Source organism: Amblyomma mixtum, chromosome 3, assembly GCF_055824585.1.
Source record: "Amblyomma mixtum isolate Tamu chromosome 3, ASM5582458v1, whole genome shotgun sequence".
Taxonomy (NCBI): domain Eukaryota; kingdom Metazoa; phylum Arthropoda; class Arachnida; order Ixodida; family Ixodidae; genus Amblyomma; species Amblyomma mixtum.
Window position 1 is genome coordinate 311,735,111 of NC_143014.1, and position 18,564 is coordinate 311,753,674.

The following is an 18,564-nucleotide window of genomic DNA, read 5'->3' on the forward strand; positions in this document are numbered from 1 at the left end:
ACCCTCCAACCAACCTGACAGCACAACACAACATACAGACACTGCAAACGCAAAGAAAAATGAAAAGATTGAGGTTTCTTTTCTAACTCAAAAGTAAACTCTCCATGAGCTGCCATCCATTTATTAAGCCCATCACAACACGACTAACCAGATATCATCATGGCGAACCACTAACAGCATACAGTGCTAGAATCGATGTTGAACACTAAACCTGTTGACAGATTTGCCTGTCTGGTCGGGTCTGAAGACTTATAATAAACTCTACCACATCTCCAACCACTTTCAGAGTCAGCTCGGCTCCTTCTTCAGGGGTGACTAGGGGCAGTAGCTAGCATCTTTATCCGAAACGTTGCGTTTCAAATTACAGTTTTTGGTTGGAGATATTTTAGAGGGTTGGAGATATTTTAGAGTTTATTATGAGAAACAATGTTTTTAAATACAATTTTTTTTCTGCGTACAATAACTGAATGGAATGAACTCTCCCCTGACGCACTAAACACCATTGGCAAGGCTGCTTACTGAGAGTTGCTATGTTATGTTTCTTGTTGCTGCTATGTGTTTGTACTTGTATGTTTGTTTTATACGATACTTGCTCTGTTCCTTTCCTATATTTCTGCCCCTCTTACTAGAGCCCATTTTAGGGTGTGCAGTATACTGTAAATCAATAAAAAGTAAATAAATAAATATAAAGTAAACAAAAAGTAAACTTACATAGAAAAATATTACTGACTGAGGCAGTTCCTGAGGGGCCACGTGTCTGCATGCTGCTTTCTGCACGCTTATCAAGCGCAACGAGACGGAAGCCACGACACACGGGATTGCCCGGCACCTTCCGAAAGCCACCAAGGCTCCCCCAAGGAGTGGTGCTTTCAAAGCGTATTAGGGACAAAATCTGAGTTGCGAAATTCTACCAACAAAACAATGCTAAGGGCGAATGAAATCCTTGCGGATGCCACTTCGTGGCCTCCATAAGCAGCACGCGTTCCATGTTCATTCCTACGTGTACCAATTGTGGAGGCCACAGTCAACTGCAAAATGGCTCAAAACGTCGCAATGTGGCATCAGTTGCTTCATCATGGCCTGATCACAATGAGGGGCTGATGCCAGGTGCTGTGTTTTTAACTGCATCAGAGACGTGCCAGTGCACGCTAAGCATCTCCATGTCCATGCAGCAGCTCAGCATTAAGGGAAAGTAACTGCCCTCCAATGGGCCTCTGATGCATGTCAGCATGACATCTGTGCCGCACAGCTGGTGTTTTCCCGAGGCTGTCAAGATAAACCAGCAACCTGCTGTGACAGCTGTGCTGGGAAAGAAAGAGTGGGGATAGGAAAGCACGACAACTGCCATGACAGATGAACAAATTGTTAAGAAAAAAGATTTACTGGCAATTCCTACATCTGCACTGTGCCAGCAGTCTAAAGACTAGGTGCCAATTGGTTATATTGCAGCAAAAAAAAAAAAAAAAACACCTGAAATTGGAACTGGTCATACTTAAACACCCAAACCGTAATTTAGAGGTAAAGGTAAGTGACTTCATACATAAAGTAGATAATACCAATCTTTAACAGCAGGCAAAAAGTGAGCGATAACAATGTCTTTTCGAAACAATAAGCAGCTCTCAGAGAAGACACATTTTACAGCTCAGTGTGAGCAATGGATGCATGATTAGAGCAAAATCAATACTCATATGTGTTGGGAGTAGGATATTGTGTGTAGCAGACTGCAAATTCATTATGAATGGAAATGGTCGTGCGTGCACAGTGCCAGCAAGTTACCTAACGTCGTCAATTTCAACACGTGTGGCGCTTTTAGTAGAGCCAAAGTGGCACGAGTATTTGGGTATATAAGAATCGGAATTATCAGTGTTCAGTTATGGCGGAGCAACTGCAACCAAGCTCCGAGCGTTACCGTCCGCCTTGAACCCGATACTCGGGAAAAGTCGCTTGTACTAGCAAAGGCACTGCGAATAAGTAGCTCAGTCAAATTTCCAAATAATAAAAACTTAAAATATCATGAAAATATTAACCAATATTGCAAGCACTTAATGCCTTCACTTCAAAGCCACCCTCCCTTAAAAAACTCGAACAAGGCATTTAAAAATAGGGGGGGGGGGGGGGGGGGGGCTTGTATTCCAAGTTGATTCCCTCTGTTCTAGCCATAGCAGAACTGCAAAAAGCATGTCAACTTCTCTTTCTTATGCTGAAATTGCTTAACGCATATACCCTTTGCGGTGGCTCAGTGGCTTTGGCAACTGTCTGCCAATCCCAGCGTTGTGGGTTCGATCGCAGCGGCGGCCATACTTCAATGGAGGTGAAATAAAAACGCCCGTGTGCTATGCAATGTGAGCACATGTTAAAGAACCCCAAGTGGAATAAAATAAAGAGAGCCCTCCACTACGGCATCCATCATAGCCTCTGCATCACTTCGGAACGTTCAACTCAACAATTTGCTTTTTTTTTTTTCACGCATATATAGAAGAAACATCAACCTGAGCCTTCGACATCCTGCCGAAGCAGACATCGACATCGACGAAGCAGACATCGTTTTGCACCGTCATAGCCGAGCTCATTAGGCAGTCGAAGTTTTATCATCGCATCGAGAAGTAACGCGGTCGTTAGAAGAAGCAAAATCCACAACGTCATCCCGCATGCAGGGACTGGAGTCATGGCTTCAGAATCAAAGGGATGTAGCTGGCGCCATGCCCATGCTAGACAGGGATTGCCAAACCATGGCAAGCCGAGCAAAGGCTGCATAGTGAAGAAGCCACAAACCCAGTGCACACGTCAGCAGCTTATCGCGGACGCTGCTAGCCACGTGTTCCTGTCTTCGCGCTTCATTCTGGCCTGGCAGTAAAGTGAGGAGAGAGTGGACTGGAAAAACTTGCCACCCTGTTTATGCACTGCCTCAAGACATTGAGCGTACTGGAATCTAGGAAGAAATGGCCAGTGCAACCTGCCTTTTATTGCCCCTTCCCTCCTGGCCTTCCTTCCTTTCCGTTCTCTCTCTCCTAATGAGAGAAGGAACGCTGCAGTGGTGGTGGTGGCCCACGGCCACACGTCAGTGTCACCACTCAGTTCCAGCTGGCTACTGTGTTTTTTTTCCACAGATGAACAAGTTAGTGACCTGGAGTGCAAGAATTGCTTCATTAAACAGGTGATTTCACTGCAGTTGTCTTTGCCATAGTGGCACTCAAAATATGAGTGAAAGACAGGGATCTGGCCACAAATTATGACATCCTTAGCACACAGGTCATTTCATAGTAAAAGTTTTTGGTGTAGAGACTTTGGACTACATGTGGGGCTTAATGTCGCAAAGCTGCCCGTGAGATATAAGGAACGCTGAATTGGAAGGCTCCAAACTAATTCAACCACACAGGGTTCTTTCTTTAATGCATGCTGACATCACGCAGCATACAAATGTGTTTACATTTTGCCCCCATCAAAGTGAAACTGCTGTAGGTGGGATCAGAGCAAGGCCCAGCAGCAGAATGCCATAGCCATCATGGTTGGTAGGCATCAGGCTAGCAAGTTAAATCTATCAACCAGTAACCTCTTCCTAAGGGGATGCGTTCAGTGCTCATTGCTCTGCGTTCCTTCGAGTTTGTGCCGCCAATGCTTGGCTTGGCAGCTGACTGTGATGTCATAGGCTGACTGTGATATGTGATAAATGCACACTGAAATGAGATGACAGACTGCCTACCTTTTGGCGCAGGACACCACCTTCCAAAGTAAAGCCAGAAACAGGAGCACCGCTGCTGCAGCAATTAGGGCTGCCACAAAAGAATGAATGAAGCAGGGTGATAGGTTAGGAGGCATCACACTATAACTAAGCAAGTGCACTGCTCTGTCACGAATTAATCCACTCAATTTGTGAACCTTCACCAATTCATGACGCAAATTCAGACATTGCCCCTTTCGCAAAACTTCAATGCCCATTTTTTTTAAGCTTTCACAGAGGCAATGAAAGAACACCGATGATCTCCTGAAGTTCCCAAATAAAATAAGTCACTGTCTTCTTGTGAGTCTTAATGATGAATCATCTGCAAGTTGCAATGCTTTGTTAAAGACAGATGTAAAAGTACAAGCATCACACGACCCCAGCTGTTTCTTCCCAGCAATCTCAGTATCGTTGCTCTTGACAGCAAACATGGCCCACAGAACACAATCCACACTGTCTTCACCTTTTGGTTCACACACACAAAAAAAATGCAAAGAATGCCAACTTCAGGTTCTGGTTGCTCAGTGTAGCCCAAGATATCTTGCTATTGTCCCTCTGATTCCTCTTCTATCTTTATTAGTGATTTGAACAATACTATTAACAGGACAATCAAATGTTATCCAAAGTCTTCCTTAACACTACTACGGTATACCCCTCATAATATGAAGATTGACTCCACCTTGTAGTGTGTCATTTCATGTACCATGCTAGGAATTTCTCGACAATTCTTTGTTTACCTCATTAAAATGGATAATGGCCCCAACAAGACTGCCGCTGGTTCTTCTAACACTCTAAACTTGGTTCTTAATAGCAATCCAGACCTTATTAGCTCCACGACACTCTTACATGGTCTTAGGAACCACTGCTTTGTACAATTTCAGATTAGCATTTACGTACCCACTAGCACAAAAGATACAAAGTAATTAACATTTATCAAGCTTTAACATTTATGAAGTTAGAAAATTCTTTGTGTAGTTCGGGATTTTAGTGGTCATTAATATCGGTAGTATGCTGTAATTTAGTGGCAACACCCAAGGCTAGCAGATGACCAGGCCCACACTCAACCCTTCGTTTTGGAAGAAGCCAGAGCTAAGCTGTACATGAACTGCCTGAAATGACACTGCACGTCCACAACCCTGCTGCGAAATTTCATGAAACTAGTGCAGCTAAATCGAAAAGACCTTATAATATGCGGGAAAGCCAACTTGCGGAATTTCCCATGGGCTCCTGAGGGGGTGCCAAGTCGAGGTGTCACTGACAGGGTGAGTGACTGTGTAAAAATCCTGCCTATTGAATGGTTACATTCTAACCCACACACCTCTGATGTGCACGTAAGTGCGGGCGTGACAACGACAGGGGGGTGGGGGGGGGGTCCCCGTTGCTAGGCCCAAAAAAAACAGCCTGGCCGCACAATTTTCGTTCATGAGCTTCGCCCCCAGCCCACAGTGACGGCGGTTAACGGCCATGCGTTCGCCAGACACCTGAATCCAGCTGCAAGCCATTTTAGGACACCAACTGGGCGTCGCCAGTCATTTTTATTTTTAGGAGCAGCCTCACCCTGCCGATGCCACTGTTAGTTATAGTGAGTTTAATGGTGCAAAAGCAGCTAAGGCTATGCTGCGCCACCGGTGCCAATGTGTGTTGCCCTCGCTTACGTCCATGTTGTCCTTCCAAAACTGTGTGTCTGTCATGGACTTTTTGCTGCTTGTGCAATGACACCACCTTACAAAGCTTCACCGCATTTTCAGCAGTTTCTTTTTGTTGGGGGGGTAGGGAGCATTTTATAACTCGACCTTCGGATAATTCGGATGTTTCTTCCAATCCTCTGAAGTCTGAATTAATCAGATTTTACTACCTGCTATTTTTAGTTGCGTAAAGACGTTTTGGCAGGCTAATTGGTTGTGATGCATCATGAAGTAAACAGCACGTGAGCATTTTTTTGTTTTGTTTTTAATTTGTTCTCGGCACGTGTGTTCAGGGATCTCTCTGATGTCATCTGTGTCTTTATACAAGATGTCACAAAAATAAAACTTCAGTCACTGGCCACCGCTGAGTTCGTTTGGTTCTTTGTCCTACTGCGTGTATTTGCTTTTCTGGCCTGTTCTACTCTTAGTGTACGTCTCAGTTCGTGCTGTTCACTTCATGATGACTTTTGAATTCATGGATTTCATTATTACTCATCTTTAAGACTCCCAGTTCCCCGTGACTTCTTGAAAAATCGCAGATTTAAGCATTTTTCGTGAAACTGCACGCTAGGAGCCACATTTCCTTTTTGTTGTTATGTTCTACTGTTGTTATGGGCATCAGTAGAAATGACGGTATCATGGAAAGATGACCGTTTTATCTTATTTGAAGAAATACAGCACGAGGGGGAGTTTGGAAACTTCGAAGAATTTTAAGAGAACTATTATAATGCAATCTCAAACTGTTCACGCCAATTAAAGTCAATCAACCCCCCCCCCCCAAAAAAAAAAAACACGGACGGCACGCTAAAGTACGGAAGCAGCAGATATGCTGACATTATTTAAGAGGTGACACTTCAGACGTGTGTGCCGCAATTGAGCAAAGCCAAGCCTATGATACTTTAACGCACGCAACCTCCTGCACAGCAGCAGCCGCCGTCCTTACTGGGTGTTTAAAGCTGCCCGGCCCTGAGCCCGTTTGCCTTTCATTGCTTTCCATACTCCAGTCAACTCTTGCAGTGCTTTCTCTTTCTCAAAGACCCGCATTGCCTTCTTTCTATATTCACAGCCCACTTCTCCCTGGCATTTGTTTGCCACGCGATTAGCCCCCACGGTCATTAAAAAGCTGGCTTCACCTAGTGACTCTAAATTCTGCTGGTGAAGGTCACTTTAGCTACGTTAAATGTCTGGAAATCTTGAAAAAAAGAAAACGCATTCACACTGCAGCAATATGTTGGTTCCGAATATTCTGGTGCATTCTGAGGAATCAGTTGACATCTCTGATCGACTTTCATGGATTCCTTGTTCTCAATTTGCGAAATCTAAAATCTTCCGACACAGAAAGTTAGGGGCCTCATTCATTTTGCACGACCACTTTACAGGCTGCTTATTGCTATGCTGTCTAATCTAGCAGTGTACATTTCTGTGCACGTCAAGTCTTTAAGCATGGTGCTGAGTCAGTCTAGTTATGTTTCTTTCGGTTGCAAGGACCACACACTATGTTGGAAAAAATAAGGACAACATTTGCCAGTTTATCTCTTTCTAAAATTTTTTTTCATTTTTTTTTTTCATGCTCAACAGATGTTTGATATTCGAAGACATATTTTCTTCATATTCAAATTTGAAAATTTCAATACTCACACAACCATACTTCAAAGTCTAAACATACACTAAAAGTTACAGACACGGACAGAGTATTTTCTTCACTACAGTCAGTTTGTCTCTGTATATAATGCCAACTCCCAACCAGTGGCAGTGGGATTTGCTGTACCACAAGGGTTACTCAGTGACTGTACTGTCACTTCTATTCACTTATTCACTGATGGCTGTGATAACTAACACTGGCGTTTCACACCTACAAAATAATACAAACAGCCGTCCCCCCGTTGGTGTGAAACACAGTTAATGCACTTCAATACTGAAAAATGCACAGCTATCCACGTATCACATGCTAATTCTCTTCTTGCTAAATATGTTCTCAATAACACTACTTTGGTATCTGTTGCAGCCTGCCAGTAGAATTAAGGTGTGGATATCTGACCTTACATGGAACTGTCATATCAACTACATTACAACAACACAAGCCACACATTACGCTATCTGCATCGGAACTTTTCCGAGTCATCTACTGCAGTCAAACTAACAATGTACAAAACAGTAGTTCATATGCTCATCTATATGGGAGCCTGAACTTCTGACACATCTTCTCTTGAAATAATTTTGAATAACTCTGCATGCTTCATCTTATCCACCTATGACTGCACAAGTGACTTCACATCCACAAAGAAAAAAACCTTTGCAGTTATTTCTTGAACACCACAGAAAGGTACAGCCTTTGTCAGCAGTTTAGAGCCCAGGGGGTTTGCTTCTGGGCCACACTGCTTTGCTCGTAATGCATCCTCAGCGTCCCAAATCTCCTGAAGGTAAGAAGATTTTTGGTCCTGCTCCCCCCGATGCGTAGAACTTCCATTAGTGCTACGGGAGCGCAACAATAGTGCTTCAGAAGCAAACCCCCTGGGCTCTAAACTTTTGACAAAGGCTGTACCTAGACTGTTTACTTCATAAAATCTACCATCATCCCAAACTAGATCCTTAATTCATCCTTTGCCTCTTGTTTCTCGTTGCATAAAGTTCATATTGCCACTAGCAACAGCAACTATTTCTTTTATTTGTTCATCTACATCAGCTTACTGGAACCGCCTTCTACAAGACATGTTAACTAATGACCCTGTTCTTTTACGCGAATCACTAAGACACCATTTTTGTAATAACCTTAATAGTTTTTTTAGACTGCCATCATATTTCTGTTTGTACTTTGTGTTATTCATTCTTTTTACGATGTATTTTTTATTTTCCTTCTCCTCTTCGTAATGCTTATGCAATGTAAGGTATGAAATGAAATGAAACTCAGAGCCCCAAGTGAGAACTTTGCTGTCAGCAGCAAGAATACAACTGCAGAAAGAACAGAATAAGAATTTGCAACTGTGTTATTTGCAGCAGCAACAGCAGCGATAAGTGAAAGCTTTCCTGAGTGTGTAATGAAATAAGCTGACAATCAGTAAACAGTGCAAACAGTAAATTACTAGAATTACAAGAGTTGTAGCCGAATTATCACTCTTTAGCAATAAAGTGTATCAAACAGATATGCTCATAGATCAGGCAACAGGTATAAACAAGCCACAGAGCAAGTAGCTACCATGTCTCTGCTCATGAAAGAGAGCAAGATCACAAAGCGAGAACAAACGGGGTACAATGGCACAGTAACCAAGTTGCTTGGCTGCTTGGCATAAGTTCACCAACACCAATCCCTTCAGTGGCAGCTATGTTTCAATAAGGGACATGAATGCCATGTGCCTAGATTTCAACACATGCTTTCCTCTCACACGCAGCTTAAGTTAATCTCAAGCCGCCCAGGGCCACCTCCATCACGACCTTGCCTCAGTGCCTAAAATCTGCCCCAAATAACACAAACATATGGAAGGCCATGTTCAGTGCCTCAAACCCTGCCCCACTTATGTTCAGAACCAGTCTGGTATTTGCTAATGGTCACTTACGGTAGTAAATGTTGACTGGCTCCTCCATCACCTGCCAGCTGCAATGGCCCTCGCTTGAGACATTCAGCAGATAGAAACCATGCTCGCCAAGGTGTCTGTGATAACTGCAAGTTCACAGAGCACGTGTCAATCCCTCTGTCGGTCAAGAAAGGCACTTGAGAAACTATTACAAAATTACATCTGCATCCAGTGACTACCTATACGAACAATGACTCATTTACTCTTTACATAAAAACGCTGCGGTCATAGCACGACCGCAAAAGAGAAGGCAGTGCAATATGCAACTGCGAAACATCTCCAGACTCATTCATCCCAAGAAATGCTTTGTTCTGTGTTCTTTCAAAACTTGTGAACCATATAAACATAACCTTCTTCATGTCAACAGACATGCTTGTGTAGAACGCGATGCACAAATATGGCAGCTCTGGCACACTGCTTTCTTGAGATAGAGACCTTCGAAGTAGACAAAAAAAATGCTACTTGTGTCAAGTTTGACAAATTTTAGTAAAGAAACTGAGCACAACAAGGCAGAGACTAAGGCATCCATAGTTTCACTCTAAAAATTTTCAAAAATCTATTGTTATTATATTTTAATCTATTCACAACCAAAGTTGGCCAAAACAGCAAATCATGGCATCCACCTTTTCATGATAAAAATTTTCTGCGCTTTGAAAAAAAATTTTGGGGACAAAATCCAATCGCAGAAATCTTTATTCTAGCCATCAGGCAATGACATACAAAAATATCAAGTAAATTTAACAGGCCGACCAGCCACCCTTTGGCTGATTTTATCTGGAACCATCCTTAGGCTGCCAAAATTGTGGTGTACAAAATGATCCAACGGAGTAGAAAAAAAACAAAGCCTTCGGAAGACAGCGAGAAGTAGCATTACAGTATCAGAGACACCAAACTTCTGGACGCGTATCTTTTTCTTTGGAGTGATGCACTGGACAAAGGTATACATGAGTCACGACGTATATATCACCTACAGCAGCTGCATAATTTATAACTGACTTTTTTTATTTCGTGTTGTTTAGGCTCCATGATAGCCATGAAGTAGAAGACAGGTTTAGGTCATGCGAGGCGTGCAAAAACTACAATATCATCACTGCTTGTCCATTTTTTGTCATTTCAACTCTTTAGCACGCTTGCATAAGGGTTGATGTGAATTTAAAGAAGAAAGCAGTGACCATACAGCAGTTTTTATGTGCCTCGGATGATCTGAAAGTGTCTTCTATGTCACAGCCATAGTTTAGCTGTAAACAGCTAAACGAAACAGCATGAGAGAGAAAAAACGCAATTATAAACTATTTACCACTCGTTGGCACCATCCACATGGATGTCTGTTTTTTAATGTTGTGTGCATCATTCTAAAGAAAGAAAACAACTAAAATTTGGTGTCTGTACTCCTTAAACCGTTTCAAGCCTTGAGTTTTTTTGCGCTCATCAAGAATTTTCTTTATCAGTTTAATCAGCTTCTTTGCCAGCCAAGGGATGAAAAAAAAATCAAAAATTAAAGATATAGGGTGCATGTGTGGCTACTGAACAATGGCAGTATGTCCTCATATGAGGACGCCAGGGCCTCGCAGTTGCAATGTTCACGAACATGACAAAGGCTCTTTTGTAGATCTCAATCATCACCATCAGCCTGACTACGCCCACTGCAGGGCAAAGGCCTCTCCCATGTCTCTCCAATTAACCCTGTCCTGTGCCAGTTGCGGCCACTGTATCCCCGCACACTTCTTAATCTCATCCGCCCACCTAACTTTCTGCCGTCCCCTGCTACGCTTGCCGTCTCATGGAATCCACTCCGTTCACCTAAAGGACCAGCGGTTATCTTGCCTTCGCATTACATGCCCTGCCCAAGCCCATTTCTTCTTCCTCTTGATTTCAACCAGAATGTCATTAATCCGCGTTAGTTCCCTCACCCACTCCGCCCGCTTCCGATCTCTTAACGTTACACCTATCATTTTTCTTTCCATAGCTCGCTGCGTTGTCCTTAACTTAAGCTGAACCCTCTTTGTCGATCTCCAGTGGTGCAAATATTTTCATACGACACAGATGATGCCTTGACTAACTTGAGCGCACCTGAAGCTCAAGGCAGCAATTAGAGTGCATGAAAAGCCTTGAAGCAGTTTTCTTTTTGTACCACAAGCGCGGATCTGTATTTCGTTTTTTTTGCAATTGACTCTCAATTTTCCAGACCAACCTTCACGCTTGTGACGTTGTCACTTCTTAGCTGCAAAGGGACAGTGCCAAATCCAGTTGTATCCAACAGTTTCAACCAATCAGCAACCAGAAAAGCTTGCCGTTTTCCCATGATGCACTGGGCAACATGCTGGCCTTCTGCTCTTTCTACGTTGGCAGGCAGTGCCACCTCTTGCACTGCGTCCAGTAAACCAATAGTGAATGAGAGCAAGCCCAGTTTTCAACTCTCCCTTCTTTTACAGCTTGTACTTCTAAATATTTGCCTTTCTCTACTCCTGCTTCCTTTCCTATCTTCACGTCCAATAATTCTGCATGTTTTTGAACTTCTACTTCAGCAAATCTACACTGAGACGTTTCTCCACTGAGAGAAGGATGCAGAGTTCAATTCCGGCACTTTAAATAAAACACCTTTCTAGCTTCACTTGCATGACATGCTAATCCTCGAGCTCCTAAACCCTCCAGTGAGGACCTGTAGAGAATGGTGCACTACATTTATTATTATTGTCGGGGCAAAGATAACTAGTGGGATTTTTGCCTCCAGTAAAGTTGAAAAAAAAAAGGGGGTCAAAACTCTCAACACTCTCAAGCAAGTGGTTATGGAACGAAAAATGTCAGATCATGTACACCCCACAAAGCCCTTAGTTTGTGGTATGTTCAGTGATGGGAACGGCCAAGAGCTTATCGGAGCAGGCTTTGTAGCAGGCGAAAACTGAATGTGAAGCAGCTTTTCTGTGTTTTGTAGCAGGGGCACAACTAGCAAGAAAGGTAAAAACGCGAGTACAGAGGGTATTAAACTAACCTGTACCACAAATTAAAAATGACAATGCGCTGCACAAAGATTTGAATGGTGCAGGGTTGCGGGCAGTCGTATGTCATGGTCAGGTCAGTTTTTTTATATACGGCGAAACTGACTTACTGCTTAAAGGACTATAGACGGCTGATTTTAGTTGCATGTTTTTTTTTCTCTGTAATGATGCATAAGGCATTAGAGCACATAGGTCCCCACTTGGTATTCACAACGACAGCTAAATAATTTATAACTGAATTTCTTCTGCCATGCTTGTTTGGTTTCATCAACTAAACGATGGCTGTGACATGAAAGGAGTGTTTAAGTCATGTGAGGAACAAAAAAAAGTGCAATATAACTGCTGATATGTAGTTTTAATTCACTACAGCACTTAAGCCAGCCTGCTTCAAGAACTGGAATGACAACAAATGACACATTAGTGTTTATATTGCAGCTTTTTTTCTTTCAGGTTTTCAGTTTCTTTTTTTTTTTCAGATGTGCAAAATGCACACACAGTGTACAAATATAGTAGGTGGTAAAGCAATACAGGAGGGGGTTGGATTCTGTCAGTCTCACACACCAGAAGGAACCAGAGGCATGCCTGTGCATATCAGGGGGTAGCCTCAGCCACTTCGCATTCACCACAGCTCTTAATTGCTGGCGTAGTATTCTGGCGCAGCCTTGGTGCAGTTTGACCAAAAAACTAACAGACCTCTCCCGGCCTACATCATCAGTGCACGTGTTTCTGGTTCGATGGGTAAAACATAACCCGTACCGAGGAGGCTCTAACCGGGAGAAGAAAGGTTGTAAAATGTCTCAAATCGGGGAACACAGGCTGCAGGGGAGCGCTTGACACCAGGAAAACCGGTTGAGAACCGAAAGTGGACAATTTTGCCCATCAGGCCACACCTTTTTTACGTCACACTGTTCACACCAGGGAGAGGTCTATTTGTAGTAGCATGAAGCAGGTTTAATGCAGTGGTGCAGGTTTGCACAACTGGCACAACACTGTGCCAGCTTCGTTGTCTTTTCAATACCAACAAAAAGCATAAGTGTGAAAAGTGCAGCCAATATAAATAAGAAGGGCCTTACTGAAGCATTTTCAATTTTGCTCTCGATGACCTTCATCAGGCTTCGAAAAAAATCACAGCATGGTTATGAGTTTGTAAAGAAGATGGCCCAATGTTACTTGTGATGATGAAGCAATGGAGACATAACTGATACAATGGAGAGGGATCTTGTATTTGGTAGGTGCCAGGAGATGGGCGAGGTGCTGGGGTCATAGGTAGGAGATCACCAGTGGGTGCCCCGCAGAGCCTCTGGGAATCCTTCAGTCTTGGAGGGTGCCCAGAAGGCTATGCAGACGCCACTAATGCCACGTTTTTTGGAAATGAACTAAGAACAGCTAGCACAGTAAAATACTGCACTCAATGAAATTTTGAAGAAAAAAATGGAGAACTGTTTCACTGATATCACGATACGCACGTGCAGTTGGCCAGGGGCGCCCCGTTATCACGCAACCGCAGCTGCAGCTCTGTCGGGTAGATGCTGCCCAGAACAACACTGAAGTTATGGCGGCTCCGATGGTGACCACGGGGGGGAACTGGCTGGAGTGAGCACTGCACACAACAAGCACGCAAATCTTCGCTCAAACAAGCTGCATTCTTCACTCAAATTTCCATCTCAATTGCATGCACTGTCCTGAAACACTCGCAGGACCACTGTACTTCATTCTAGTTTATTTGCTAACACTGTTCTTTTACAGTGGCAGCTGTTTGAGAGGTGATATTTGGGGTAAGCGGCAGAGTATGCTGCCACCAAAAACTTGACACTCACTGGCCAGCCCATGAGAATATCATCCGCAGCCACTATCAAGAATGTGCCGTCTGCGGTTGTGTGGTCCTGTAACAGCCACATACAGAGGAGGAGGAGGAGGGCAAAGTGCATTTTTCATTAAGCAAATAACAACTCGCCATTAATGCTGCCCCCAATTCATACACTCAAAGAAAAATTTGCTGCGGCTCATAACACGCATTTCAACCACATTAGAGGGACAGTTTACAGAATTTTATCCACCATAATTTCTTTGTAGCAACTGAAAGCTGCATGCCCAAATAGTCAACATAAATCCATCTGCGGGGCTGGGAAACTTGGTGCTATAATTTATAACACAATTTTTCAACATGGGAATGTTGCTTTCTGTTGGGTAGGCAGCATCTGCAAACCCTGACATTACAAATGTGACAATGACAGCTTACCTCCCGAGCAATGAGGAGCGTGACATTAACCGAGGTGCAAAGGTTTACTTAAAGCTAGAATTTGAAGCCCAAAGGTGGTTTAAAAAAAAACTATTAATAAAATAAGGTATGGTATAATATGTGGGGTTTAACATCCCGAAGCTGCACATGGGCTAATGAGAGACACTGGAGTGGAGCGGTCCAGATTAGTTTAGACCACCTGGGGCTCTTTAATGTGCACCGAGATTGCACACCACATGGGCGTTTTTGCATTTCACCTCCACAGAAATGCAGCCAGGATTCGATCCCACGTCATCAGGCTCAGTAGCTGAACATTGCACCCATTGGGCTAATGTGGCAGTTCAATATCAATAAAACAAGACTGGTAATATCACAGACATCCAGCAATGCGTTCTGCTGGTGGCAGCACTGCTGTTAGCATAATAGCGGTCAGCCTTCTGAAAACATTTTAAAAGACGATGAAAAAGCAGGGCTTAGTCACTAGTAGCAATAGAAAAACAAATTAGGCGCCTTAAGTTTTTTCCAACAAAAGTAACTCTCCATATTCCACTCAGCGAACAAAAAACATCTTTAATCACAAACCACAGTGTAGCCACTCACGGCGAGCGGATATGCCACCAGGAGAGTGAAAAAGTTTGAATATCGAATGTTGCTACTGCCGGGTTTGGCCCCTCTTTCTACGTCGATTTAAAATATAAATTACTGCCAGAACCACTAGTAGTACACCTGTGTGTACCACAATAAAAAAGTATAAACCACATTTCTGATGCACTTCACTTGAACACTCCCTCAGACACGGTGACACAGTTTGCTTCCCTGTCCCCCAAAACACCGAATAAATGTCATGCCATCTTGAAAATCCATCTCAATGTGCTCATACACCCACAGGTCACCACCATGATGCTGGTGGCAAATGCTGACTGACAGCTTTCTCCTTGACAGCATTGTTTTAGCAATCTAGGCTGGCCTTCTGAAGCATGATTTCTGAATGAGCGCCTCTGTTAAAAACTTGTCTTCATATGCACCAATCAAAGGAGAAAAAGCTAGCAAGGACTGAAAAACTAAATGCGGGTGTTGTGAGTAACATGCTTGTTGACACATACTTAAGGGTGCAGATCCCAGAGGCGACGCTACACTGCCAAACAGCAGCAACCCGTCCTTTTCAGTAGGAACATCACGGGTTTGAATGAACCGGCGGGAAGATTTTTAAATTCAATTTTCTCGCTGATAAAGACCTCTTTTGCTTCCAGACAAACACCAACATAGTCAGAGAATCAATTTTTACCGAGAACAACAAGAACAGGACGAAGTTGTTGTCAGTGTACCTTTAAATAGGGTACGCTCAACACAACACAAACACAAAATCACTTCACTAGGCAGTGCTGAATCGCTTATACCCTCCGCAAGAATAACCAACCGCTGTGGTTTAGTGGTCAGGGTGCAGAGCTACTGAACTGGAGGACCCAGGTACAATACCGGCCACAGTGGCCGCATTTCAGTGGAGAGAAAAGGCAAAAGGTGCACGTGTGCTGAGTGGTGTCAGTGCACGCTAAAGACCCTGAGGCATTCAAAATTAATCCGGAGCCCCCCTCCACTACAGTGCCTCTTTCTCTCTACCATTTTTGCAGCGAAAGCTACAGTGGCCACGAACTTGCGATTTCGCTGTGGCGGTGCTCCGAGGAGGCACAGAGACCGACCTTGAGCCGTTGCCTAGCAACCGCCGCGCCGCACGCCGGGCGCCGCGCGCTCGCCGCACCATCTGGCATGACATCACACCGCGCGCCTCGCCACCGCCGCCATTTGGTATGACGTCACGCCGCTTGCCTCGTCGCTGTGCTCGCTTTCGTTACGTATATCCTGGCATAGCCGAGCTAAGCCACAGCCAATTCTTTTGCTCCCTTCTCGACAGCGCTGTTGCGGTGTCCACCAGGCAGCAAGACAGTTAATGTGTCTTTCCTTTTCTCAATACAAATTTTCACCTTCTGCAAAATTAGGCACCATCTGCACTGAGTGCTCCATGCATTCTGAAACATGGTGCAGGAGGTGGCTGTTACTAATGGTCTACTTAGTGCAATATCAGATAAATGACATTCTTGTTTGTTGACTCCACACTGACTACCACAATGTATGGCCTCAGAAGTCAAGCTTTTTGTCAATGTACCCAGCCAAAAACTGCCATAAAGTGCATCAGTGAAGAAGGCAGACCACAAATGATTATACCGGCTTAGAATTTAAGTATGAAGAGGTCTCCGGGCCATCCAACACTCAGAAGTGGGACGAAATTCGCCATCTTCAAATCACCAAAGTTTTTTTTAAACCTTAAAACTGCCCAATAATACTTCACCACGATGATGAGCACTGACCGTGGACAAATGCAGATGCAATACCTAAATACACTAGAGTCTGTCCACAAACGTGTTCTGCGAGTAGCCTTAATATAATGGTACTGCATTTCTGGCTCTCACCCTAAATGCATAATGCAGGATGACAAAACATGACACACATGCCTCAGGTCCATGCCCCTTGCCTTTGGGAGTCACCCAATTACTAAGGCCCAGTCAATGCACAGCCCACTACCCCTGCCACATCACCATATTCAATCCGACTGCAGATGCCTCACAACCAGTGGCCTTCACGCTACGGAAGAGCACTTCCTCTTATGCACCAGCAGAGTCCAGAATTCAGGTCAAATGTAAAAAGGTGCATCACATATCCTCTTTTGGGCCACCCAAGTTAACCTGAAAGTGCACCACTGCGTAACCTACAGCAAGTGTTAAGTGTTGCAGGAATATTTTACACTTTTTGTTGTGTTTAATTCCAACTTTTGCTCTTGTAACATGCCTACTGACGTCAATGCGACAAAAGCACTGTGTCTTTGTTTTCCCCTGTAGACGGCATTGCAGAAAACAAACATACAAAAAAGCCGCACAAAAGAAAGGTTAGGCCTGTCGCTACTTCCATCGTGACATATCCAAAAGTGCTACAACCAATGAACAAGGCTTGTTGTTGTAATTGCTAGTGCTCAGTTATGACAAAAATTTTCACTGGGGAAGTCAAAGCACCAAAGAACAATGGCATGATCTTCAACAAGGCCTATTGTTGTATTGTGGACAAAATTCTTTTAGTTGCATGCCACAAATAATGCGCAACCTGGTACCTTACCAACCCTGCGCTGTTCAGGCTACTGAAATCGCCCACCGTCAGTGCAAAAAAAGCGTGCAAAGCTAAAGCCGCTGACAGGATGCTCGAATGTCAGCATTTTCACAGACCCAACTTTCCCAGGCTTTTTCCTAGCATACATAAAAGTGATAAACCACTTCAAGAAAGCATGTCTGTAGATACTTCTTTAGATGTACTACAGCTCCTCAACAGAAGATTCCCCATTAAACAACTTGCGAAAGTAACACCTGGGAATTTCATCAACAAGGTGACCAACTTTAAAAATGAATTATATTCCTTTTTTTTTAAAAAACAAAAGGTGATCTCAGAAAAGCCCTCCACTGTACAAAATCAACCTTGACATGTCTTCAGATCAGCCTAGTGAGATAAACATGGCCATTAACCTTCGACATATCAAACAATACCGTTACACTTACATGATGAATTGCTGACCCTCTTTCCTGCAGCTCAGCATTGCTATCCTTCCTGCGACAACGGTAGCTCAGATTTATCTAAAGGAGAACAAAGGCCGCTACCACTGCTGATAACTGTCCGAGTCACAAAATGGTCTTTCGTAATGACCAAAACCCTTGACTGCCCAAAAACAATTTCTTCTACAATACCACAAAACACCACAAACCACTCAATTTCCACATCTCATGAATTGTGGCCCTTCAGTTCTGACTCATTTCTTGCTGGTGAATTCTCGACGCCTTATCCATGTCATGCGGTTGTGAGTGCATAGCTTGTGCAGCAATATCTGAAAAAGGCACCTGGGTTTCACAAGTCACTGGTGCGAGCAGATGAATGGAGAAAGTGATTGGCCTTATCACACAGATAATGAAACAATGGAATGAATGCCTCAAAAGCACACTGCTCCCTTCAGCTGAGATATGGTGCCGAACTTGCGATGCCAGAGGCGGAAATGTTATTGCACTCAAGTCTGCAAAAGTGCAATTAAATGAAGTGGCAACTCTGCCAGCATAAGCAACCAGTTCCACAGAACTTAAACTGCCTGACCTGTATCCAAATATTTGCTCATGTACAAATGAACTGTGCTGAAATCTGTTTCTCCTACCCAATCAGCCTAGCCACGAACTTGGGCAGGGCAGGTAATGGAAGAGAAATGCAGTAAGAATTGGTTTCGTTTAATGGGATTTAACAACCCAAAGTGACTCAAGTTATGAGGGACGCCGTA

At 43.7% G+C, this 18,564-nt stretch overlaps 1 protein-coding gene across 5 annotated transcripts in view; it reads right to left on the reverse strand.

Annotated features, from left to right (window-relative positions):
• Hgsnat (Heparan-alpha-glucosaminide N-acetyltransferase) overlaps positions 1 to 18,564 on the reverse strand; it is an 86,422-nt gene that overhangs the window by 61,311 nt on the left and 6,547 nt on the right. For 3 of the 5 annotated variants that reach the window (XM_089583949.1, XM_089583948.1, XM_089583952.1), the window contains exons 2-5: positions 13,786 to 13,851; positions 13,435 to 13,568; positions 8,955 to 9,058; positions 3,701 to 3,770 (exon numbers count right to left, since the gene is read on the reverse strand). In XM_089583949.1, coding sequence (XP_089440075.1) covers positions 3,701 to 3,770; positions 8,955 to 9,058; positions 13,435 to 13,568; positions 13,786 to 13,851 — 374 coding nt within the window. The remainder of the gene's footprint in view (positions 1 to 3,700; positions 3,771 to 8,954; positions 9,059 to 13,434; positions 13,569 to 13,785; positions 13,852 to 18,564) is intronic. The other 2 variants (XM_089583951.1, XM_089583950.1) reach the window with 1 other exon arrangement.